Source organism: Podarcis erhardii (assembly GCF_964252035.2).
Source record: "Podarcis erhardii genome assembly, chromosome: 3".
NCBI lineage: Eukaryota > Metazoa > Chordata > Lepidosauria > Squamata > Lacertidae > Podarcis > Podarcis erhardii.
This window is the reverse complement of record NC_138507.1, coordinates 5,420,114-5,444,605: the sequence shown is the minus strand read 5'-3', so window position 1 is coordinate 5,444,605 and position 24,492 is coordinate 5,420,114. Positions and strand designations below refer to the sequence as shown.

At 44.9% G+C, this 24,492-nt stretch overlaps 2 protein-coding genes across 3 annotated transcripts in view; both read right to left on the bottom strand.

The window, feature by feature from the left end:
• Positions 1-8,669: 8,669 nt before the first annotated feature.
• Positions 8,670-24,492, bottom strand: part of LOC309338378 (cytochrome P450 2K1-like) — a 28,705-nt gene continuing 12,882 nt past the window's right edge. The window contains exon 10 of the transcript XR_014154879.1: positions 8,670-8,717. The gene's annotated coding sequence lies outside the window, so the exon portion shown is untranslated. The remainder of the gene's footprint in view (positions 8,718-24,492) is intronic.
• LOC309338379 (cytochrome P450 2K6-like) lies at positions 9,118-24,378 on the bottom strand. Of its 2 annotated transcripts, XM_081855604.1 has the most exons (10): positions 24,223-24,378; positions 23,444-23,659; positions 22,173-22,335; positions 21,502-21,651; positions 18,777-18,937; positions 18,080-18,253; positions 17,289-17,430; positions 16,586-16,770; positions 14,770-14,911; positions 9,118-9,844 (listed from the first exon to the last, which is right to left on the bottom strand). In XM_081855604.1, the coding sequence occupies exons 2-10, from the start codon at positions 23,624-23,626 to the stop codon at positions 9,657-9,659; spliced, it is 1,488 nt and encodes a 495-aa protein (XP_081711730.1). In that variant the 5' UTR covers positions 23,627-23,659; positions 24,223-24,378; the 3' UTR covers positions 9,118-9,656. The 2 variants fall into 2 exon arrangements, with proteins under 2 accessions (XP_081711730.1, XP_081711729.1); XM_081855603.1 differs by lacking the exon at positions 24,223-24,378 and having other exon boundaries at positions 23,444-23,738.

Genomic DNA, 24,492 nt, shown 5'->3' with positions numbered 1-24,492 from the left:
CAGGCCGGATTTAGAAGGCAATTGGGCCAGATCTGGCCCCCAGGCCTTAGTTTGCCTACCCTTGGCCTTAGTGTATCATTTCATATTGTTTATTTTTTTTTTTTAGAATAATATTTATTCAGGTTTTAAAATATTACAAAATGAAAAAAAGAACACAATACAGAAAAAACAAGACATTTCCAAGAAAAAATGAAAAAATAGAAAGCAAAAGAACAAAAACAGCTAAAAAGGAAAAAAATAGTTAGAAAATACATATAATCAAAAAAGAAAAAAAGAACAAGTTAAACCTTTACATGATTTTCTTTCTATGACTTATTTCCTTGACCTCCTCACACCTCCCCTCTTTGTTTTCTAGTTCAAATAGGTATTTCAGCAAATCCTTCATCTTTGTTCTTATCCTAATAATTTATCTTAATATGCTGTAATTTTCCATTCTCTCTTTCACCAATTAGCCATCCACTTTTACTTTATTTAATCTTATTTCTCAATAAAACTGATATATTTAAACTTATTCTCTTAAGACATTTCCCCCAGGGTCATAAAAATTCCATTCCACGATTTCTCCATCTCTCATTAAAAGCATTTTTTTTAAAAAATCTCGATATATACACTTTAAATTCCCAATTTTCTTCCACCGTCTCCCCTCCCCGGTCTCGGCCCCTACCAAACAGTTCCATCAGCACTTCCGGGGTGGCGCCACTGGCAATTGCGGACTCCCTCTGAACTGGAGGGGATAGCTCCGCGGGAAACGTGTCTTCTCCGCTACGGTGAAGCGGGGACCCTTTCAGAAATCACAGGCGGATGAAGCCTGTGACCATGGGACTCGGTGGGCATCTTTAGCGCCCCCCAACTCGCAAAGTAACCCACTAACGGGCTCTGAAGTGAAGAGGGGGAAGTGGCACGGTGCTGTGAGTCAACTGCTATTTCCGTGGAGCGAAGCCACATAGCTGTTGCTGGAGGAGCACTGCCTTTTTCCTGGGACAATTTGGACTCTAAAATAAGCACCCGTGAGTACTTAGAATTTTGAACAATTGGACATCAAATAAGGATTAACGAACAGAAAAGAATTGGATTTTAAAATATTTATTGCTATTTGGTATGGAGCGGGAAGGTCTAAACAGGAAGTCAGCCTTCCGTTCCTTTGTAAACAGAACAAAGCAAAGACAATATAAACTAGAGCTAAGAAAATCGTCTTTAAAGGACTGGATTCCATCATTTATAATTGTGGAACCCCCCTTTTGACAACAGAAGAAGGGGGAGGATCTCTAGACTGTTTAAAGTGAGTTTAAACCAAAGTAATTTTCCTCCGTCCTGATACTGGAGCTGGGGTGTCAGGACCGATGTTTGAAGTTCATTGACCAGAAATAAGTGTTTTGACAGATTGTGAAAAGAAGAGAAACATAGTGACTCCATTGTCCCTCTTCGCATTTGAAAGGAATAAACTTTGACAAAGTATCTTAAAAGGGGAAACTTTGTTGCGAGAACAAACAGAAGCTTTCCCCCTAGAGGGAGACTGTGAAACTGTAACCAACTCCAGGGAGCCGGCAGCTGTTATAGATTACAATCGTGGGAACAGGCATTTGACCTTGCAGGACAATGTATTCAGAAACCTTGTTGTGTGCCCTTTACAAAACAAATGCCCTACTGGAACAATTGCATGAAAAAGTGAACTGGATGGCGACCTCGGTTAGAAATTTGGAACAAGCAGTGGGAAACTTTGAACAGGCAGTGGGAAAATATGTGGAGCCCACTCAGGAATTAAATCAAGAGTGCGTTTCGACAGATCAGGCCCAACAGGAATATGAGTTTTCGGACTTGACAAATGATCCTGTGAAAAGCCAGATTTGGAAAGAAAATGTTTGGTTTGTTTTGGTTTGGAAATGGGGGGCTGGATGCTGGGATGTCTGGACTTTTCAAGCATGGTAATGGGCCGTGAGATGTTTGGGACCGTGGGGGCTCTTAACCTTGGAGGGCTTTTGAAACTTGCTCTTAAATACCACATGGAATTCAATGCTGAACATGGAAAAGGGGCTGATATGTCGAGAAGGGCTAAAAATATTGTTAAGCTGGAGTTACCACGAGCAGGAGACAAGGGAAAATATAGCTACGAACATGAAGAAGAGCTGCAGAAGGGGCAAGGAAGAGACTTGAGGGCCTCGGATATAAGGTTGCCAGGTTAATGAGCTAGATTGATGTGATAATGAGGACTGACAAAACCCGGAACCAGGAGGAAGGGACGCTGGATGAAGATCAGACTTATTTGCATTTTTCTTTCTCTTTTTATTAGAAGTGTTTTATAATAATTGATGAGCATTAGAAAAATATTGGAATGAAATTATTTGGTTTTAGTAAAAATGGTTAAAGAATTATGAAAGAATGTTATAAGCTGGTATGGACAAGATTTAAGTTTTAAGATTTAAGATTTATCTTACTATAGAAAGATAAGATTAAAATTGTTTAGGGTAATGCAATGACAGAACTTTTTTACAATATGGAAAAGATTTGCTGGGATAATTAATAACTAGGATACAAAGAAAGGGAGGAGGAGGAGGTCTAAGAAAGAAGGTGATGACAGTTGAGGATTTGGAAATAATGAATTTGTTTTCTTTTTTTTCTTTTTTGTAAATGTTTTTAATTGTCTGTGTTGTATTGTTGAATTTTTTCTTTTTTTTATCTATATGATGGGAGGGGTTTGTCTTTTTTCTCTTTTTAACTTGTTAATTATTTTTATTTTTGCACTTTTCCTGTTTTTACTTCACTTTGTAATACTTTGAAAATTTCAATAAATATCATTTAAAAACAAACAAACAGTTCCATCAGCTTACAACAGTCCATCAACCTGGAGATCTCAAATCTGAGGCTCTTAACTCTTTTTCTTGTCCCATCTGCTGATCTTCTTGATAATCTTTAATATTAAAAAGCAGTTCTCGGGGGAGCTCCAACCCAACGATGGTCGTATTCCTTCTTGTCAAGTCTGCCAGATTTTCATAATTGAAAGTAGGGCCCATAAAGTATTCCAAATCTTCTTTCACACTTCTTCCAAGTCCAAAGCCCCCAAAAACTCTGATCCCCTCCTGGCTCAAATTCATATCCCAAAAGTCATTTGATCCCATCTCCAAAAGCTGGCTTCTCCTAATTACAGTCATGTAAGGCCTCAATTTACATGAGTTTTAATCCTTTAAAGTGGAGTTTTAATCCTTTACGTAAGGCTTTCCAAGACCTTAGTTAACAAGCTCTTTGCTTCAGTCTATTTACAAAGGGGGAAGGTGGACTTCCTGTTTAGACCTTCCCCGTTCCTTGCCAAATTAAATTGTTTTAAAAGCCCAATTTCCCATTCTACTCACGGGTTGTTGTTTGAGATCCAATTGTCCACAAGAAAAAGTCAGCGCTCTCCGGCAACGGCTGTGCGGCTTCACTCCGTAAAAATAGCGGTCGATTCAAAACACCGCACCGCTCACCCCACGTTCACCCCTGGTGTCAGCCGAATCCCACGTTCCCAGGCTTCCTCTGCCTGGGATTTTTAAAGGGTCTCCGCCTTCGCCGCGGAGGCAAGACCCGATCTAAGTCAGAGGAGCTCCGCCATTGCTGGTGGCGCTAACCCGGAAGTCCCCCATTTCATATTGTTTAAATGAACCTTAAGTTTTTGTTGCTTCAACGGTTTGTTCTTAATTATTACCTTATCCTCTCATAGAAATATTAGGAATGAATAATAGATTCCAGTTGCACTTGCATTAAACTAGCTATTCTCTCACCTACCGTACACTTTGCCTCTATACTTTCAGTTTAGTGTTCTTCTAATCCAGTGATGGCCAAACTTGGCCCTCCAGCTGTTTTTGGACTACAACTCCCATCATCCCTAGCTTACGGGACCAGTGGTCAGGGATGATGGGCATTGTAGTCCCAAAACAGCTGGAGGGCCAAGTTTGGCCATCACTGTTCTAATCGGTATCTGCCAACATGGTCATATTTTTTTTACCTTACATGGAGGAGTAAAGAAAGATCTTTTAAGGGACTTGAGAAATATACTTTCCTTAAGCCTAGTACAGTGATACCTCAGGTTACATACGCTTCAGGTTACAGACTCCGCTAACCCAGAAATAGTGCTTCAGGTTAAGAACTTTGCTTCAGGATGAGAACAGAAATCGTGCTCTGGCGGCGTGGTGACAGCAGGAGGCCCCATTAACTAAAGTGGTGCTTCAGGTTAAGAACAGTTTCAGGTTAAGAACGGACCTCTGGAACAAATTAAGTACTTAATCTGAGGTACCACTGTACTGTTAAAATCTCTTGCTAACATGATCCATAATTCCCTGGGAATTGTAGCTATTTGAAGGAAGGCCTCCTAGCAACTCTCAGCACCCTTGACAAACCACAGCTCCCAGAATTCCTTGGGGGAAGCCATGACAGTATAAAGTGGCATTATAGTGCTTTAAATGTATGGTGTTCATGTTGGCCAAGTAAGCCTTTAAGATGTGCTTGTTCTTATTGCAGCTACCACTATTGTTCTCCCCCCTGTATCTTCTCATACGATATCTTCTTGTTAACATAAATATTGCTTGATATTTGAAAGTAAATTAGTTTTTATAGATTTTCCTCTCAAGCATCTCGACTCATTATTGTATGTCTGTATGTTGCTTGTCAGGACCTACAGAAAAATACATGTTATGCTGTTTGTCTGTATGTTCTGATTAACATATGCAACCAATAGTTTTCCTTGCCACAGGGGTCTGAAAACTGCAGCAGGGTGACCACTCACAGCTGGAATGAACGTTGTCTTATCCAGTTTGTTCCCCTTCATGGCTCAGGCCTCGCTCCCTGGGGAAATGGGTCACTGCAAGTGGGTCTGCAATGGCATGTGGGACACTTTTAAGTTTGTGGGCCAATTCCACTGAGAGCCAAATTTTGGGGAACATCCTTGGGGGTGCAGTTCTGCAGGTTTGCATTACACTAGGGACAGAAAGAAATTCTATTATGCTTGCATTTAAAGGTGAACCTACCTAAATCATACTTTCTGAAACAATATGCAATGTGCTTGCTTGACTGCTTTGATAGGTATACATGGTATTGTTAATTTGGCCTCAGTTACAAGATCGGCCCACCCATGAGGTAAGGTGAGGCGACTGCTTCCGGTGGCAGGGTCCACAAGGGCAGCAGACCCCGCTGTCAACCTTTCCCTCCTTGTTTTGGTGTAGTTCTTCCTTTACCCCTTCTTTCCTGGCAGTGCAGGATGCTTTATTTTGGGGCTGGCCCTCTTCTGCTGTCAACCTAGCAGTTCAAAAGTACGTCAAAGTGCAAGTAGATAAATAGGTACCGCTCCGGCTGGAAGGTAAATGGCGTTTCCGTGCGCTGCTCTGGTTTGCCAGAAGCGGCTTAGTCATGCTGGCCACATGACCTGGAAGCTGTACTCCGGCTCCCTCAGCCAATAAAGCGAGATGAGCACCGCAACCCCTCACGACTGGACCTAATGGTCAAGGGTCCCCTTTACCTTTACCCTTTACCTGTTCTGCTAGGCCTGTGGAACTAATAACTTCAGCAAATAGTTGAGACATCTTGAGAGACGAAAATGGAGGAGAAGCTCAACTCTGAAAGTGTTGAAGTCAGCCCATGGCACCGTGGATGATGATAAAGTGAAAGTCAACACCACTCTCTCAGCATAAAGAGCTGATCCTTTCAAAAGGATGCTAAAGAACATGAAGATTTCACTATCATTCCATTTCCTGCCTTTCTCGGAAAGGTTTACAGTATCATAAAAACAGAACAATATAACAAATCAAGACAAAATGTAATCAAAGAATAAACCTACAACAATAAAAACATACAGCAAAAATGAAAAACACCACAATTCCAAAAATAGTTTCTAAAATGGCCACTAAATGACAGTTTTCAATGGCATCATATAGGCAGGCAAAGGGATCCAGCAAATTCCCTCTTGGAAAAAACAGAACATGATTTATTTGCCATGATAGAAATGATCTTCTCCCTTATCTCCACCAACTTATGTTCTCCTTTGTGGGTAGAAACCAAGATGGACAACAAAAAGGCTCAATTTGCCCCCTGCGTTTTGGGGTGTGGAGGAGGGACAACAAGGACCCCAGAAAATGAGAGACATTTTCAAGCAAGCTTTTACGGGAGAGGGCAGTTTTTGAAATACTCAAGCCCCAGACCATTTAGGCCTTTAGAGATCAAAGCCAACACATTTATTAGAGACAGGAAAGAACCTGGAAGCCGGTGAAATGGATATAAAACTGACATAACACAGCTCATTCTGTTACACCTTGATACCACGGAGATATTAGGATCGTGGAGCTCATAAGGTTTTTGTTCTGCTGGCCCAGATGACAAAAAAAAAGAAGCAAACACACAAATATAATTCCTTGATGAATCTGGAAACGAAGGCAAATTTCCCCAAACCCAGCACAAACTGAAGGAGGTCTTTAAGAACAGCAATGAATGGAGCAGTGAAATGGAGGGGGTGGGTCAGGCACCCCTGCAACCCCCCCAAAAATCGGGGGTCATGGGCCTCTGAAAATTTATCGGGTCCTCCATTCCCAGCCTGCCTTGCACCATCCCCCAAATGAACTTATTGACCTTCAGTCCAAACTGTGACACACCAATTGCAAAGAATGAAATAAGCTAAAACAAGATAGCATTGAACAAAGGTTTATTGCTTTGCACATTGCACATCGCATTTGAGATAGGGAAAGCCAATGTCTATTTGCTCTAAAAGATCCCCATAATCCAGAGACCTTTGGCTGGCCATGGAAAGAACTGCAGGCTTTGCCTTTAACATCTCCAACAACATTGTTGGAGATTCCCAACAAGCAGTAAAGGCCTGGGTCCTGGTGGAAGATTTTGGGAGCTCTTGTTCCAGAAAGTGCCCAGTTTCAAAATGAATGTAATTGTAGGAATACCTAGAATCTGCTCAGCCCAATCTATTTCCTTTCAGCAACTTGCCTGTAGTGATTATAATGAAAATTTTGATCACAGAGTCAAGCGAAATGAGCAGCATATATGCTGAGCTACGCATTTTCTCTAGTGAACCATTTAACTTACCTGGCAGGGGAGACACCTTGATCATTAAACCATCCAGTTCAATGGGATGTGCCCCAATTTTCCCTAGTTCTTATTCAAATCTTCGCTTGATGGTTTACTCTCCATTTTAATACTTAGTGCCTACCTCCTCAAACAGGGACGCGGGTGGCGCTGTGGGTTAAACCACAGAGCCTAGGACTTGCTGATCAGAAGGTCGGCGGTTCAAATCCCCGCGACGGGGTGAGCTCCCGTTGCTCGGTCCCTGCTCCTGCCAACCTAGCAGTTCGAAAGCACATCAAAGTGCTAGTAGATAAATAGGTACTGCTCCGGTGGGAAGGTAAACGGCGTTTCCGTGTGCTGCTCTGGTTCTCCAGAAGCGGGTTTGTCATGCTGGCCACATGACCTGGAAGCCAATAGAGCGAGATGAGCGCCGCAACCCCAGAGTCGGCCATGACTGGACCTAATGGTCAGGGGTCCCTTTACCTTTACCTCCTCAAACAAAAACTTTGCTAAACTGGTTTAACCTCTTGAAACCTACAGAGACTCAACACAGGATAAACTGCAACATTCAATTGAACTTAATGATGCAAGTTAGAAAGAGTAGCATTTTGAAATCCTCCTGGATTAGTGGATTCCAATTTGCAAGAGAGCATTAAAAAGTTACATCAGATTTTCACTGTCCTTCGAGTGCCGCTTACCAATTTTTTGCTATTCATGTAAGAAATCCACCACTAGGACATTAGTTTAGTTAATTAAATGGATTGGACCAATACTGGGTCCAACAGTCAAGAAGACTGTTTCTGCACATGTTTTGGAGGGAAGTTAGAAGGTGTAATGGCCTGGGATTCCGATTCAGAGGCTGAACCAGAGGAATCCCAGCCTGCACAGGAGTCCCCGCCTCCAGGGCCGGCTGAACTGGGGCAGGGCCTTGATTCTGAAGCGCCTGCACCTGTGCTGGATCCTCAGGAGCAGGCACCAGGTGATTCCACTCTGGCTCCAGAGGTGGTTGAGGACTCAGTGCCTGCAGGTGAGTCTCCCCCTGGGCCCAGTAACCCTTCAGCCTCTCCTGAACTGCAGAGGCTCAGGGCAGAGAGGCGAAGGGAACTGGTTTCTCCCAGGAGGAGTGCTCGCCTTAAGGCCAGGAGAGGCGGGTCTCCTAGGGGCCGGGACCGCCCCTGGCCTCAGAACAGATAAAGGCCAGTCGGCCCGGTCCCAGGTTGTGGGAGCAACGTCGTTGTTGAGTACCTGTTCCTGCCCGGACCCAGACCTGACTCTCCAGTGCTCCTGTCCCCGCCCAGCTTCCTGCTTCGGACCTCACCCCGTTCCTTGTGGACTGATTCCAGGCTAGTGACCCAGGACCGGACTTTGACTACGCCAACGGTAACCTTACCCCCGGGATCAGCACAGAAGCCTGCCTCATCCAGGGAGTCTCCCCCTCCTGCTGCGACCAGCTCCCTTCTCCCTGGTCACCCAGAACATGGAGAGAAATGAAGACGGCAAAGTCATGAGATGCAAGGTGATGGAGCTGTAGGCTGCTGGGGGAGGGGCCTTAGAGGGCAGTGGGAAGGTGGAGACCTTCAGTCCTCATAATCTGGCAGGAGCTGGAGTCATGAGTAGGTCAGCAACAAAAACACCACCAGTGCTGGGGAAGTTAACTCTTTATTCAAAGAAAGCAAAATAGTGCCGGCCTAGTGATCACAGCATCTCCCACCCAGTTTTTCCATACCCACCCAAAGTTTTAAAACAGGATCAAATTCCTGATGTACTGTGGCACCTCGCAAGACAAATGCCTCACAAGACGAAAAACGCGCAAGACGAAAGAGTTTTCCGTTTTTTGAGTCGTTCTGCAAGACAAATTTCCCTATGGGCTTGCTTCGCAAGATGAAACGTCTTGCGAGTTCTTGCGAGTTTGTTTCCTTTTTCTTAAAGCCGCTAAGCCGTTAATAACCGCTAAGCCGCTAAGCCGCTAAGATGCTAAGCCGCTAAGCTGCTAAGCCGCTAATAGCCGTGCATCGCAAGACGAAAAAAACGCAAGACGAAGAGACTCGCGGAACGGATTAATTTCGTCTTGCGAGGCACCACTGTAAATTTTAAAAACCAGTGGAATTTATCATTGCTCTTTTCACATGGAAAGACTTAATCTATTTTTTTATCTGTAGACTTGCTATACCTGCAGCCCTCAGTTAAAATCTGAGCCTCTTGATCAGAGTGGGGAGAAGCACCTGCATTTGACTACTCCTTTTTGACCATCTATCACTTAAATCTTTGTTTTTAAAGTGCCCGTCACTTAGAACCACATGATGACACAATAAAATACACAAGGAATGAAGTGGCTTGACACAAAATAGACAGATTTCAATGTTAGTAGGTAATTTTTTTCTGAACAGAATCAAGTAAATTTCAAAATTAAATTCCTAGGCTGAACTAAAGCACTACAATTAACACAAAATCATATTTACTACAAACATTAAGCAGAACATAAGTGTGCAACACAAGTCTTGTGACACAGCATAGGCCAATCCGACTGGAAGTCTACTGAACCAAAATGTTCATGGTTAATAAGGGTGTTTTAAAAAAGGCTTGCATTGCACACACAGGGAGGATAAGCAACCCATGAACTTTGTGTCTTATGAACGTGGCAGAGCACAGAGTTGGTGGGGCATGGGTGGTGTTGCTAACCCAACACCAGGGGTAAAATCCAGGTCATCTTCAGATGTTCCAGGAGGTAGCTGGAATGTGAATCTTTGCAGGAGGCTTGTAAAGAAGAGGAAGAGCTCCATTTTGGCAAGATTCTCACCTAAACATGCTCTCCGACCTGTAAGGAAGCGCAAGCAGGATTGAAACTGGGTTCCTTGCTTACTTAGAATCATAGAATCATAGAATCATAGAGTTGGAAGAGACCACAAGGGCCATCGAGTCCAACCCCCTGCCAAGCAGGAAACACCATCAGAGTACTCCTGACATATGGTCGTCAAGCCTCTGCTTAAAGACCTCCAAAGAAGGAGACTCCACCACACTCCTTGGCAGCAAATTCCACTGTCGAACAGCTCTCACTGTCAGGAAGTTCCTCCTAATGTTTAGGTGGAATCTTTTTTCTTGTAGTTTGGAACCATTGCTCCGTGTCCACTTCTCTGGAGCAGCAGAAAACAACCTTTCTCCCTCCTCTATGTGACATCCTTTTATATATTTGAACATGGCTATCATATCACCCCTTAACCTCCTCTTCTCCAGGCTAAACATGCCCAGCTTCCTTAGCCGTTCCTCATAAGGCATCGTTTCCAGGCCTTTGACCATTTTGGTTGCCCTCCTCTGGACACGTTCCAGTTTGTCAGTGTCCTTCTTGAACTGTGGTGCCCAGAACTGGACACAGTACTCCAGGTGAGGTCTTACCAGAGCAGAATACAGTGGCACTATTACTTCCCTTGATCTAGATGCTATACTCCTATTGATGCAGCCCAGAATTGCATTGGCTTTTTTAGCTGCCGCATCACACTGTTGGCTCATGTCAAGTTTGTGGTCAACCAAGACTCCTAGATCCTTTTCACATGTACTGCTCTCAAGCCAGGTGTCACCCATCTTGTATTTGTGCCTCTCATTTTTTTTTGCCCAAGTGCAATACTTTACATTTCTCCATGTTAAAATTCATTTTGTTTGTTTTGACCCAGTTCTCTAATCTGTCAAGGTCGTTTTGAAGTGTGATCCTGTCCTCTGGGGTGTTAGCCACCCCTCCCAGTTTGGTGTCATCTGCACATTTGATCAGGATGCCCTTGAGTCCATCATCCAAGTCGTTGATAAAGATGTTGAATAAGACCGGGCCCAAGACAGAACCCTGTGGCACCCCACTAGTCACTCTTCTCCAGGATGAAGAGGAACCATTGATGAGCACCCTTTGGGTTCGGTCAGTCAGCCAGTTACAAATCCACTGAGTGGTAGCATAGTCAAGTCCGCATTTTACCAGCTTCTTTACAAGAATATCATGGGGCACCTTGTCAAATGCCTTGCTGAAATCAAGGTAGACTACATCCACTGCGTTCCCTTCATCTACCAGGCTTGTAATTCTGTCAAAAAACGAGATCAGGTTAGTCTGACATGACTTATTTTTCAGAAATCCATGCTGACTATTGGTGATCACAGCATTCCTTTCTAGGTGCTCACAGACTGTTTGCTTAATGATCTGCTCCAGAATCTTCCCTGGTATTGATGTCAGACTGACAGGGCGGTAATTATTTGGGTCCTCTCTTTTCCCCTTTTTGAAAATAGGGACAACATTTGCCCTCCTCCAGTCTGCCGGGACTTCGCCTGTTCTCCAGGAATTCTCAAAGATGACTGCCAGTGGTTCTGAGATCACATCTGCCAGTTCTTTTAATACTCTTGGATGCAGTTCATCTGGCCCTGGAGACTTGAATACATCTAAACTAGCCAAGTATTCTTGTACTATCTCCTTAGTTATTCTGGGCTGTGTTTCCTCTGCTGAATCATTTGCTCCAAATTCTTCAGGTCGGGCATTGTTTTCTTTATCGGAGAAGACTGAGGCAAAGAAGGCATTGAGGAGTTCGGCCCTTTCTGTATCCCCTGTTTGCATTTCACCATCTTCTCCTCTGAGTGACCCCACTGTTTCTTTGTTCTTCCTTTTGCTACAAACATACCCATAAAAGCCTTTTTTGTTGCTTTTAACCTCTCTAGCAAGCCTGAGTTCATTCTGTGCTTTAGCTTTTCTGACTTTGTGTCTACACGTGCTGGCTATTTGTTTGAATTCCTCTTTGGTGGTTTCCCCCCTTTTCCATTTTTTGTACACATCCTTTTTTAATCTTAACTCAGTTAAAAGTTCTTTAGATAGCCACCCTGGCTTCTTTAGGCTCCTTCCATGTTTCCGTCTCATTGGTATTGCCTGAAGTTGTGCTTTTACTATTTCCCTCTTAACAAATTCCCAGCCATCATGAACTCCCTTTCCTTTTAGTATTACTGTCCATGGGATCTCACCCAGCACTTCCCTAAGTTTTATGAAGTCGGCTTTCTTAAAGTCAAGAAATTGAATCCTAGTATGCTTGGCTGCTCCTTTCCGCTGTATAGTAAACTTCAGAAGAGCATGATCACTCGCGCCTAATGATCCTTCCACTTCTACCCCACTAACCAGGTCATCAACATTGGTTAGGACCAAATCTAAAATGGTTGTTCCTCTTGTTGCTTCTCCCACTTTCTGGACAATGAAGTTGTCTGCAAGGCCAGTGAGGAATCTGTTTGACCTTATGCTCTTGGCTGAGTTTGACATCCAGCAAATATCCGGGTAATTGAAGTCCCCCATTACTACTATCTCCCTTCCTTTTGCATGCTTGGCCATCTGTTCCAGGAAGGCATCATCTATGTCCTCCGTTTGGCTTGGGGATCTATAGTAAACTCCCACAATGAGGTCCCTGTTATTCTTCTCTCCCTTAATTTTGACCCAAATGCTCTCACTTTGGCTTTGAGGTTCTAAATCTTGGATCTCTTCACAGGTATACACATCCCTGACATATAACGCCACTCCTCCTCCTTTCTTGTCTGGTCTGTTTCTCTGAAATAGATTGTATCCCTCCATTATTACATTCCAGTCGTGGGACTTATCCCACCAGGTTTCAGTGATGCCTATTATGTCATATTTAGTTTGCTGTACCAAGAGCTCAAGCTCATCTTGTTTATTTCCCATGCTTTGCGCATTAGTGTACAGACATTGAAGTCCATTAATCATTCCCCCGTGTCTCTTATTTAAGGATTTTTTCCTCCCATCACTAGGTCTGCGTGCTGTTTGCTCCATTTGGTCTATGACATTTGGATGATCATCTTCATCAATTGATAGACTCCTACCTTCAGGAGCACTGTCTTCCTCCCTCACATTAGTCAGTTTAAAGCCCTCCTGATGAGGTTTCTGAGATTTTTGGCAAAAACATTCCTCCCAACCGTTGTGAGGTGCAGCCCATCACTTGCCAGAAGTCCATCTTCAAGAAACTGCAGTCCGTGATCTAAGAATCCAAACCGTTCCTGTTTACACCATTTGCGAAGCCAGCTGTTCACTTCCACTATTTTTCTCTCTCTCCCTGGGCCATGTCGTTCAACTGGGAGGACAGATGAGATGACAATTTGTGCATTTAATTGCTTCAATTTCCTGCCCAGAGCCTCATAGTCTCTTTTGATCTTCTGGAGGCTATTGCTTGCAGTGTCATTGGTTCCCACATGAACCAAGAGGAAGGGGTATTTGTCAGTGGGTTTTATGATTCCTTGGAGTCGTTCAGTTACATCTTGGATCTTAGCCCCAGGGAGACAGCACACTTCCCGAGACATCTTGTCAGGCCCACAGATCACTGCTTCTGTTCCCCTCAGTAGGGAATCCCCTATCACCACTACACGCCTCCTCTTAGGTTTGGTCGGGGTTCTTCCGTGAGCTGTCTGTTCCAAGGTCGCCTGCACGTTCCCTGAGGACTGACTTTGCTGTTCGTCTTCATATACCTGATCGACTGTAATGAGGGAGAGATCCTCAAATGGAGTCTGCTCTTCGTCTTCCATGCTAGGGGAGAGGACCTCAAAGCGATTGTGTATTTCTAAACAATCAGAGCGAACCCTGGGCCTCCTACTTCTTTGAGTCACGTTTCTCCATATAACTGGCTCCGGTGTTGGTGAACTAGCCTCCTTCTCAGGGGAGTCCCCTGTCTCCTCCTTGGTGGAGACGGTGTGCTCTGTTGCTTCCAAGAAGAGCTCCAGCTCTCTAATTCTTTGGAGCGTAGCTACACGTTCCTCCAGTTGTTGGACTTTGTCTTTTAAGAGGGCAATCAACATGCAATTGCTGCAGGTAAAGCTGCCTGCAACCTTTGGCAAGATGGCAAACATTGTGCAGGAACCGCAGGCGACTGCAGCTGTTCCCTCACTCTCCATCTTGAGAACGTGTCGTTGGGGGTGGCTACAGCGGTCCTCCATCATAAGAAGCGTGCAGACAGGACAAATAACTCCCCCCCAAAAACCCTTAGGTCTCCCCCAACAAACGTTTGAGACTAGCTCCCCTAAATCTAAAAAAATGGATCAAACTGCGTGTGCCGTTAGGCGCGCGCCGCTGCCCTGCAAGCTCTGATAAGCTCCTCCCACAGCTAATCACCTACCTCAACAGAAACCCTGCCCCCTCTGACCTTTGCACAGGGAGAGCAGCTAATCAGCCACAAAGAAACACACACAGGAGGAAACCCTTTTTGCTCCTTCTTCAGCTGCTGCCCTTAACAACATTTTATTGGTTTATCCATAATGGAATTCATCAAACTGCTTACTGTTTGAAATTTCATAATGATACCATTCTAAAATGCAACAAGAATGAACACTAATGTTGAAGAACTGCATGTTCTCCAAGTGTCCCAATTCTCCAGTCCCACAATGCATGCTCTGCTGCTGAGCTTGGGGAGAAGAATGAGCCAGCGCTTGACCCTCCATAGCAGCTGCTGGAGGAGAGGGTGTGGCCTCTTTCTAAAATGTGTTTATCAGTGTGAGTTATTTCTTTTGTAAATCTACCAAAGGAATAAAATCAGATTGGGGCTGGACTTCCGGGTTGGCGCCTACGGCAATGGCGGAATTCCTCTGATCGGGAGGAATTTGCTCCATGGAAATCAGGGTCTGGCCGCCACGGCGAAGGCGGAGACCCACTAAAAATCACAGGCGGGAGAAGCCTGTGAACGTGGGATTCGGCTGGCACATTGAAAATGTATAAATAGACAGAAAATGAGTTACCTGCAGAGAAAGGCATGAATGCGTCTCTCTTTCTGAACTTTCCTTCAGAGTCAAGAAAGTGCTCAGGATAAAATTGGTATGGTTTTTCCCACTGAGATTCATCATGCAGCACAGAGGTCAGTAGTGGCATGATGTGAGTCCCCTGCAAAGGAAAAGCAAGAGTTATTTAAAAAAGGGAAATGGGCTGTCAAGCAAATCGTTATGGTATAGTCCTCAATGTCTTTTTTTAAAAAAACAAGAAACAATCTGCATTATAAACCAGAGATTATATACCATTAGCTCCTTAAACAGTCATAATAATAATAATAATAATAATAATAATAATAATTTATTATTTATACCCTAATAATAATTTATTATTTTCCCCAGCCACTCTGGGCGGCTCCCAATCAAGTATTAAAAACAATACACCCTTAAATATTAAATACTTCCCTGAACAGGGCTGCCTTCAGATGTCTTTTGAAGATAGGATAGCTACTTATTTCCTTCACATCTGAAGGGAGGGTGTTCCACAGGGCAGGCGCCACTACCGAGAAGGCCCTCTGTCTGGTTCCCTGTAACCTTACTTCTCGCAATGAGGGAACTGCCAGAAGGCCCTCGGCGCTGGATCTCAGTGTCTGGGCTGAACGATGGGGGTGGAGACGCTCCTTCAGGTATACAGGACCGAGGCCGTTTAGGGCTTTAAAGGTCAGCACCAACACTTTGAATTGTGCTTGGAAATGTACTGGGAGCCAATGCAGATCTCTCAGAACCGGTCTTATGTGGTCCCGGTGGCCACTCCCAGTCACCAGTCTAGCTGCCACATTCTGGATTAATTGCAGTTTCCAGGTCACCTTCAAAGGTAGCCCCACGTAGAGCGCGTTGCAGTAGTCCAAGCGGGAGATAACTAGAGCATGCACCACTCTGGCAAGACAGTCTGCTGGCAGATATGGTCTCAGGCTGTGTACCAGATGGAGCTGGTAAACAGCTGCCCTAGACACAGAATTAACCTGCGCCTCCATGGACAGCTGTGAGTCCAAAATCATTCCTAGGCTGCGCACCTGGTCCTTCAGGGGCACAATTACCCCATTCAGGACCAGGGAATCCCCCACACCTGCCCGCACCCTGTCCCCCAAAAACAGTACTTCTGTCTTGTCAGGATGCAGCCTCAATCTGTTAGCCGCCATCCAACCTCCAACCGCCTCCAGACACTCACACAGGACCTTCATCACCTTCACTGGTTCCAATTTGAAAGAGAGGTAGAGCTGGGTATCATCCGCATACTGATGAACACCCAGCCCAAACCCCCTGATGATCTCTCCCAGCGGCTTCATATAGATATTAAAAAGCACGGGGAGAGGACAGAACCCTGAGGCACCCCACAAGTGAGAGCCCAGGGGTCTGAACGCTCATTCCCCCCCCCCCCCACTTTCTGGACACGGCCCAGGAGAAAGGAGCGGAACCACCGTATAACAGTGCCCCAAGCTCCCAGCCCCTCTAGACGGTCCAGAAGGATGTTATGGTTGATGGTGTCAAAGGCCCCTGAGAGATCCAGCAGAACTGGACTGGACTGAGAGAATAGTTGACTGAGCCCCTTGCCCAACTTTTCTGGGATAACTCAATAAAGACTCAATGCAGCGAGGAAGGAAGAGGCAAGTAGGCCCAGACTAGGGAATTGGGGCTCCAACAGGGGCCCCAGGGGGGCAATGGCCCCCTACTTTACAAGGAGGTCAGTGGGGCCTGCTTCTAGGGTTAGCCTAAAGTGTAATGTCCTAATTAATGAAGAAATTGATCGCAGTCAGCGGAGCAAAGGATGCAGTTTAATCAAAGTGGTTACCTTTGGAATGAAGTAGCCTTTGAGGGTAACATCCACAGTGGTTGCATGTGGCAGATTTGTTGGGCTAATGTCAGAAAATCTCTGGATCTCATGGATCACTGCATCTACATATGGCATTTTCGTTCGGTGCTCAATCCTTGGTTGAGAAGATCCAACTACCTTTGCAATTTCTTCTTGGACCTTTTCTGGGGGCAGTGGAGGGGGAATTTTTTTGTTAAAATAAACTCATTGGTGGTTTTTTTTTGTCCCCACCCTCCAAATGCCAAACTCAAAAGCTTATTTTTGCCACCAACTCATATATTCAGATTTCCTGGAGCAACTGACAGCTAATTATGCAATGGGACTGCCTGATCTATGAGCACAATCTCACAACATAATGCAAAATTGTGGAAGACGCTATTCACCTGAGAATTTTAGTGGAAATATACAATTTGCTTATAGTTATGTAGGAAGCGAAAGTCAGAAACATGCATGCTTGTTTACACCCAACATTGGGGGGGGGGCTGACATGTGTGATGTCACACATTGAAACTAGGCCCAACAAGGCCCACCATATTGTGGAGTATTGAGGGGGGCCGTCCCCCTCATTCAGAATTGTGGGGCTCAGCCCCCCAGCTTCCCGGGCCTCCAGATAGTTATCTATAACTGGAATCAAGATATGCAAGCTAGGGTAATGGGAGCCAACCCAATGAAAAGCACTCACTCTGAATTTCAGGATATTTCATCATTAGTAACAGTCCCCAGCGCAGTGTGGTAGCAGTGGTTTCTGTGCCAGCAGAAAATAAGTTACTCATAACTGCTTTCAGGTTTTCAGTGTTGAAATATCCATTCAGCTTGTCCTTCTCCTGGGGTGTAAAGAGAAAGAATTGGCTAGAACAAGGTGACGAGCAAATTCCATGTGCAGATATCAAAGTAGCTAGCCAAGGGCTGGGAGGGCACTCACAGGAATGGAAAGAACAGAGAAGCTGTCTAGGAAAGCAGAAAAATCATACACAGCCAGCACACTCAAATCTCTTTTCTCCATGAAAGCATGTCACAGGCAGAAGAAAGGAGCATGGTGCAAAAGAAATACTGGGGGGGGGGGGGGAAGCATGATGTGTTGGACTAGTCATGGAATCATAGAGTTGGAAGGACCCTGAGGATCATCTGTTCCAAACATCTGCAGTGTAGGACTGCAGCTGTCCCTTACAGGGATCGAATCTGCAACCTTGGCGTACGCAGCAACGTGTTCCAACTAACTGAGCTACCGTCTCTCAAAGGTTGTTTTTTTCTTTTTCTTTTGAGAGGAGCGGGAGTCCGAGTGGAAAACAGCCCTGCAAGCAATCATATCACAGACTCCGTAGATTAGCCAAAGCTTTACAGAGGAAAAATAAAACAAAACGTGCAGAGTATATTAGACACCAGCACACATGGAAATGTATTTTTAAAATGTGAAAATTTCAGCTTTTGACAATATCGAAAAACATTATTGGCGGGCTTAAAGGACTCCATTACCTCTTGCTGTTTCAGAAGAAATGAATCAATGAAGCTCCTTTGGTCATTTTCATCCAGATCTCTGAGGTGTTGTATGAAGGTGGCATTTATGTAGGCCTGGATCTCATCTCTGTTGTGAAGGAGAGTCTTATGAAGTCCCAAAAGCGAGCCAAGAGCAGGAAATATATTATACAGCTGTAAGGATAAAATATGACAAAGAGAAAAGCCCAGTGTTTAATTCTCAGGTGGTACTCCAAATATCTCATCTTCCACAGAGGAATAAACAATGACACAGAACAATAATGTATTTGGGTTGGAACAACGTTGAGTCAATATCCTTTAGAGGCGAAGGCTGGAGGGCCATTTTCTTATGTGCTGTTGTAGTTATGGAGCCCCCTTGTACTTGTGGATTAGTTTGCTCAGATGTGGACAAGACCATATCCTTAGACCAGTAGTGGCCAGGGGCATCAATACTGTATACAAAAAGTCAATTATGGTTTAAGTTATCTAGCTATTATATTTTAAGCAGAATATCCAATTATATGAATGAAAATAATAAATGGGGGGAAGACTGCTTTTTTAAAATGGTCTGAAAGCGACTCATATTTCTCAAAATGAGTTTTTAAGTGAATCCTGAATAATATGGAATTGCACACACATTGAGTATTCTGTGAATACAACCAACTATTTCTTTTCCATTTGAAAAAGCTTAGATTACCATGACAGAGGGGCTTCCAAAAAGCCGGATATTTTCATTGACCAACTTCAGAAGTTTTCTAAATGTGGAATCTTCGTATTCAAATCGCTTGTTTAGTAGGATGGACACTATGATATTGGCAACAGCGGCATTCATAATTGTGGTGGTTTCAAATGGTTGTCCTATACATAAATATTAAACAATGCTCAGATGAAATACCAAGTAGAATTGCTCTTCTCTGCCTTAGGTTCCCAGTGTCAGCCTACCGATGTTCAGAGCACATTTATCTTAGAAACTGATCCTACGTTCTGGTGTACTTGAAGATACCGTATTTTTCCTTCTATAACACGCAGATTTTTTCTTCTAAAAAGGAAGGGGAAATGTCTGTGCGTGTTATAGAGCGAATGTGTGGTCCCTGGAGCCGAAAAATCATGCAAAAATCAAATCGCGGCGCTGCACGCTGCACGGAGAAGCGAAACCTGAAAAGAGGAAGCGGCTGCTTTCCTGCATTCTGCCTCAGGGTCTTACTGCCCACCCCCTCTGTTTCGTTGCTGTGTTTGCTGAAACGGAACAAAGAGCAGGGAAAGCCCCTCCCCTCCAGGCAAGCTCCGGTGCTGCTGGGGGAGAGGGAGAGAGAGGGGGGAAGGGAGAGAGAGAGGGGGGAGGGAGAGAGAGATGGGGAGGGAGGGAGGGAGGGAGGGAGGGATGGCTTGGGTGGGGGGAAACTTTTGCCTTTCTTTCCTCCCTCCCGTTAAATCCCTCTCCTGCATTCTTAGCCAGCTGCTTCTCTGCACACCCCTCTAATGTCCCTTCTTTGTTTTTCCTTCGCTCCCCACTTAAAATGTGGTTACAAAGCATGGATCCACAGGGATCCTCAGGATCTTTGCATTGGGTCACCCCAAATTCACCATCAGATCACATAGCATGTCCATGGCTACAGCCTGCACCAAAAAAATCAGGCACCCACTGTTGCTTGGGGCTGCAGTGGTGCAAAAATGTGGTTTAAAAGCATGGATCCACAGGGATTCTCAGGATCCTTGCATTGGGTCACCCCAAATTCACCATCAGATCACATAGCATGTCCATGGCTACAGCCTGCACCAAAAAAATCACGCACCCACTGTTGCCTGGGGCTGCAATGGTGCAAAAATGTGGTTACAAAGCATGGATCCACAGGGATTCTCAGGATCTTTGCATTGGGTCACCCCAAATTCACCATCAGATCACATAGCATGTCCATGGCTACAGCCTGCCCCCCCAAAATCACGCACCCACTGTTGCCTGGGGCTGCAATGGTGCAAAAATGTGGTTAAAAAGCATGGATCCACAGGAATTCTCAGGATTTTGGCATTGGGTCACCCCAAATTCACCATCAGATCACATAGCATGTCCATGGCTACAGCCTGCCCCCCCCCAAATCACATACCCACTGTTGCCTGGGGCTGCAATGGTGCAAAAACGTGGTTACAAACCATGGATCCACATGGATCCTCAGGATCTTTGCATTGGGTCAGCCCAAATTCACCATCAGAGCACATAGCATGTCCATGGCTACAGCCTGCCCCCAAAAAATCACGCACCCACTGTTGCCTGGGGCTGCAATGGTGCAAAAACGTGGTTACAAACCATGGATGCACAGGGATTCTCAGGATTTTTGCATTGGGTCAGCCCAAATTCACCATCAGATCACATGTCTGTGGCCACAGCATGAAGCACAAAAATGATACATCCACTGTTTCATTCAGAATGTTTTTTCCCTTGTTTTCCTCCTCTAAAAACGATGTGCGTGTTATGGTCAGGTGCGTGTTATAGAGCGAAAAATACGGTATCTGAGTTAAGAAACGCTAAAAAGAGTCATGGGCAGTATATACCTAACCAGAGGTCTTCATCCTTTTTGACACCATGACTCCCTTGACCAGCTACATTCTTTCTGTGGTTTTCCTGTGGGGCTAATGCACTCCAAGCCTCAGGAGCCAGTTATGTCACCCCTTGCCCGCAGAGCCGGCGGCCTCTCACCCTTTTCCAAACACCCTCCCTCATGAAGTGTTCCCTCAGCCTCTTTTCCTCTCCGCTCTCCTTGGGAGTCCTCTAGGCAGCCGCCACAGCCACCCCTGGTTTCTAAGCCACCCCCTGCCCCAAAGAGAGGTGCCTCCTCATGCTGCCCCACAATGGCCTAGGAAGACAATGCCCCAGCCTTAGCGGCCTGACGGAGACTGGATGAAGGTGAATGTGAAGCCAGCACCTTTACATGCCTTGGGAGGCAGCAGTGGCAGCAGTGGGCGCCACCAGGCCTGAATGGGGAAAAGGCTCCCTTCGGCACTGTACACTCAGCTCCCAGGCAGGTCTTGACAATATAGGCCAGTGCAGTGCCTGCCTGCCCATTACCAACATCAAGGGCTGGTGGACTGGCTGAACCACATCAGCTCCTGGGAACCAGCACCCCCTGGCCAGCCCCAAAGGCATCGTTCACCTGGGGAGCTTGAAGCCAGGGCTGCTGCAACAAACAACTGTGCAAGCCTTTAGGAGGTCTAGATGTGAAAGGACATCTGAGGAGGGAGGAAAGGAAAGAGGGACAGAGGCCAGCATTACCTCACACTGACCTGAACACTGCAGATTGGTAACTTCTTCACAGGGAATCCTGGTTACTATAGTTCTAAGAGTTAGCAATATGTATATAACACATTATTCTGGGCATCTAATGTAGTGTTGTTTTGCCCTGGAGGAGTAGAGGGAAACACTAACCCACCTTGGTAAGATTCAAATGTCTTAATCAGGACACTGCATTCTTCCACAATTCTGTCCTCTATGGACCTTTTCCCCATGCCATAGTCCCGTAATGTGCTTAGTGAGAACCGCCGCATCGCTTTCCAGTTTTCACCATGTGAAAAAACAACACCTGAAGAGCAGAGATCAAGTTTCAAGTTATCATGGCCACGATAATATGTTTGGGCTTATCTCACCCTCCTTCTGTGGAACTGAGGATGCCTCTCAGCTGGTCCCTCATCTGGTCTCTGATAGGGCATACACTCTCATCTGGTCTCTGATAGGACATCTCATCTGGTCTCTGATAGGACATACACTCTCCAGAACTTTGGGCAATATCCCTATGGGTTGAACCCTCAGAACACAATTGCACAGGGAGTTCTCCAGTTTACGGCCCTTCAGATGTAATGGCACATTATTTTATGACCAGATTCTCCTTTTCCCTCAACACTACTCTTTTGCTGGCAGTGACAAAGACATTTGGCATTATCCATCCAATGGCTGCAGCTAAACTGGTCGAGTGGCAGGCTGTCCTCCAAGCTATAATTGAAACTAACAATCAGTTCTATGAACCTTTTGGCACAGATTCTATATTGCTATGATAACTAAATTTCGCAAACAGCACAAGCTATTATACAGATGGAAAGGCCTCACCAAAGCCTCTTGCATGGTCCTCAAAAATTGGGATGGTGGGTCTCTCTGCAAAAGCGTCCGCCTGATTCACCAGAGCCTCCTTGACTGTCTCATACCCTGTCAGCACCACCATTTTCTGGAATCCCATTTGGATGCGGAAGATGGGGCCATGTTCTTTTGACAACTGGAGTTCAATGACCAAAAGAGAGAAACATCAAATAAACCCCCCAAACATACAGACATACTGTCACAGATCTGAAATAAAAACTGATTTCATTTACATGGTTTCATGGTATAATTCATCAACTTTAAATGTCTAAGCACTGTTCAGCACATGGGTGCCTTTAGCAAGAGGAGCAACCTCAAATTATTAAGAAGAAAGTGCAGTAGGATGGCAAATTCTGCAGGTCCTTTATTTTATTTGGCGGAAACCGAAAGCAATTAAAGCTGAAAACTGATGTGAATTTTCCTTCCTTAACCAAGTGAAAGTTAGAATCATAGAATTGTAGGCTCCTCTGTTTCCCCCGGGGAGTGCCAGTGCTTTCCAATATTGCCTTTAGCTAAAATTACACTGGAGACTTAATCTAAGGTAAAGGTAATGGTACCCCTGCCCATACGGGCCAGTCGTGTCCGACTCTAGGGTTGCGCGCTCATCTCGCTTAAGAGGCCGGGAGCCAGCGCTGTCCGAAGACACTTCCAGGTCACGTGGCCAGTGTGACGAAGCTGCTCTGACGAGCCAGCACCAGCGCAGCACACGGAAACGCCAGCTTAATCTAGACTTACTCTAGATTTAATCTAATGCAAATTTTTTCACCTGCCCAAAGAATCCTGGGAACTGTGGGTGTTGCGGAGAGACGAACATTCTCAATAAGAACATAATTTTAGACATAAAACAATTTCATACATAGGCACACTTAAAAGCCCACATTCAGCAATATAAATGCTTTGTTTTGTTTCACATTAGATGATTGTGAAAACGTGACTGGATTCTAAGAGCGTATTTAGAAGTGCTGACTTCACATTGAAAAGTTTAAAAATTTTGCAGCTAATTTTTGCACATAAGGCTGGTTGTGGCATTCCTATTCCCCTCCTCCAGTGACCCAGTCCCTCCACTGCACAGATCAGTAACAGCAATCACACACAAAAAGGAAGAAAAAAACGAATAAGTGATACTTGACATAGTTTTATCATTTTTGCATATATGCATTTATGAGATGGAACACTGACATCTACCTGGCCTAAAAACATCCACAGAATCTTTGCCTTGCTGCAGAAAGAACAGAAAACGTTACCTTTAACATTGTTCTGTAAGGTCTCTTCAGATCCATCATGTGGAGATTCCCAAGAAGTGGTAAAGGTGTAGGACCTGGTGGGAGATTTTTGGAGCTCCTATTCCAGAAACTGCCCCATTTCCAAATGAATATAATTGTAAGGATGAGCAGGAATAATGCTGGAATCTGTTCAGTCCAATCCATTTCTTTTCAGTGAGCAAATTTCTGAAGCGATTACTGTGAAAGTCACAACATCGTTTGAGCAAGGACAATGTCCGCTGGCTGAAATGAGCAGCAAATTTATCATACTAGGAACTGTCTCTAGTGAATCATTTCATTCAATGGAATGCCTTCCACTTTCCCCCAGACTTCACTTCAATCTACGCTTGATGATTTAGCTTTCCCTTTAAAGGTACAGTAAAGGACCCCTGAATGGTTAAGTCCAGTCAAAGGTGACTATGGGGTTGCGGCACTCATCTCGCTTTCAGGCCGAGGAGTTGGCGTTTGTCCACAGACAGTTTTCTGGGTCATGTGGCCAGCAGGACTAAACTGCTACTAGTGCATGGAGGACCATGACAAGTGCCAAAGTACATGGAAATGCCGTTTATCTTCCCTCCGCAGTGGTACCTATTTATCTACTTGCACTGGCATGCTTTTGAGCCGCTAGGTTGGCAGGAGTTGGGACTGAGGAACAGGAGCTCACCCTGTTATGGGGATTCGAACTGCCAAACTTCGAATCAGCAAGCCCAAGAGACTCAGTGGTTTAGACCACAGCGCCACCCGCATCCCTCTACACTTACTTGAGCAGGGGTGTTTTCTTCCCGAAATGAAAACATCGTTCAGCCGGTTCAACCTCTTTTGAATACTTGGGAGGTCCAATGTTCAGGCTTAAAACAACATTATAGAATCACAGAACTGGAGAGTTGGAAGGAACCGAAACAACTGCTAAGAAATCCTCTTGTGTAATTATTGAACTAGTGAGAAATTTTTGAGATAGTCTCAGAACCTCCTGAGCTCCTTCTTTACAAATATTATGTTATTCGGCATGTGTGCGTAGCTAGTTTAGTTAA

Excerpts from the sequence above, each read along its gene's own strand:
- LOC309338379 (XM_081855604.1), bottom strand. The coding sequence starts at position 23,626 with ATGGATTGGACTGAACAGATTCCAGCATTATTCCTGCTCATCCTTACA. Across the intron at positions 16,771-17,288 it reads GAAATATCCTGAAATTCAGA|AAAAGGTCCAAGAAGAAATT; the intron begins GTGAGTGCTTTT and ends CACTGCCCCCAG. Across the intron at positions 14,912-16,585 it reads AAGGCTACTTCATTCCAAAG|GGGACTCACATCATGCCACT; the intron begins GTAACCACTTTG and ends TTTCCTTTGCAG.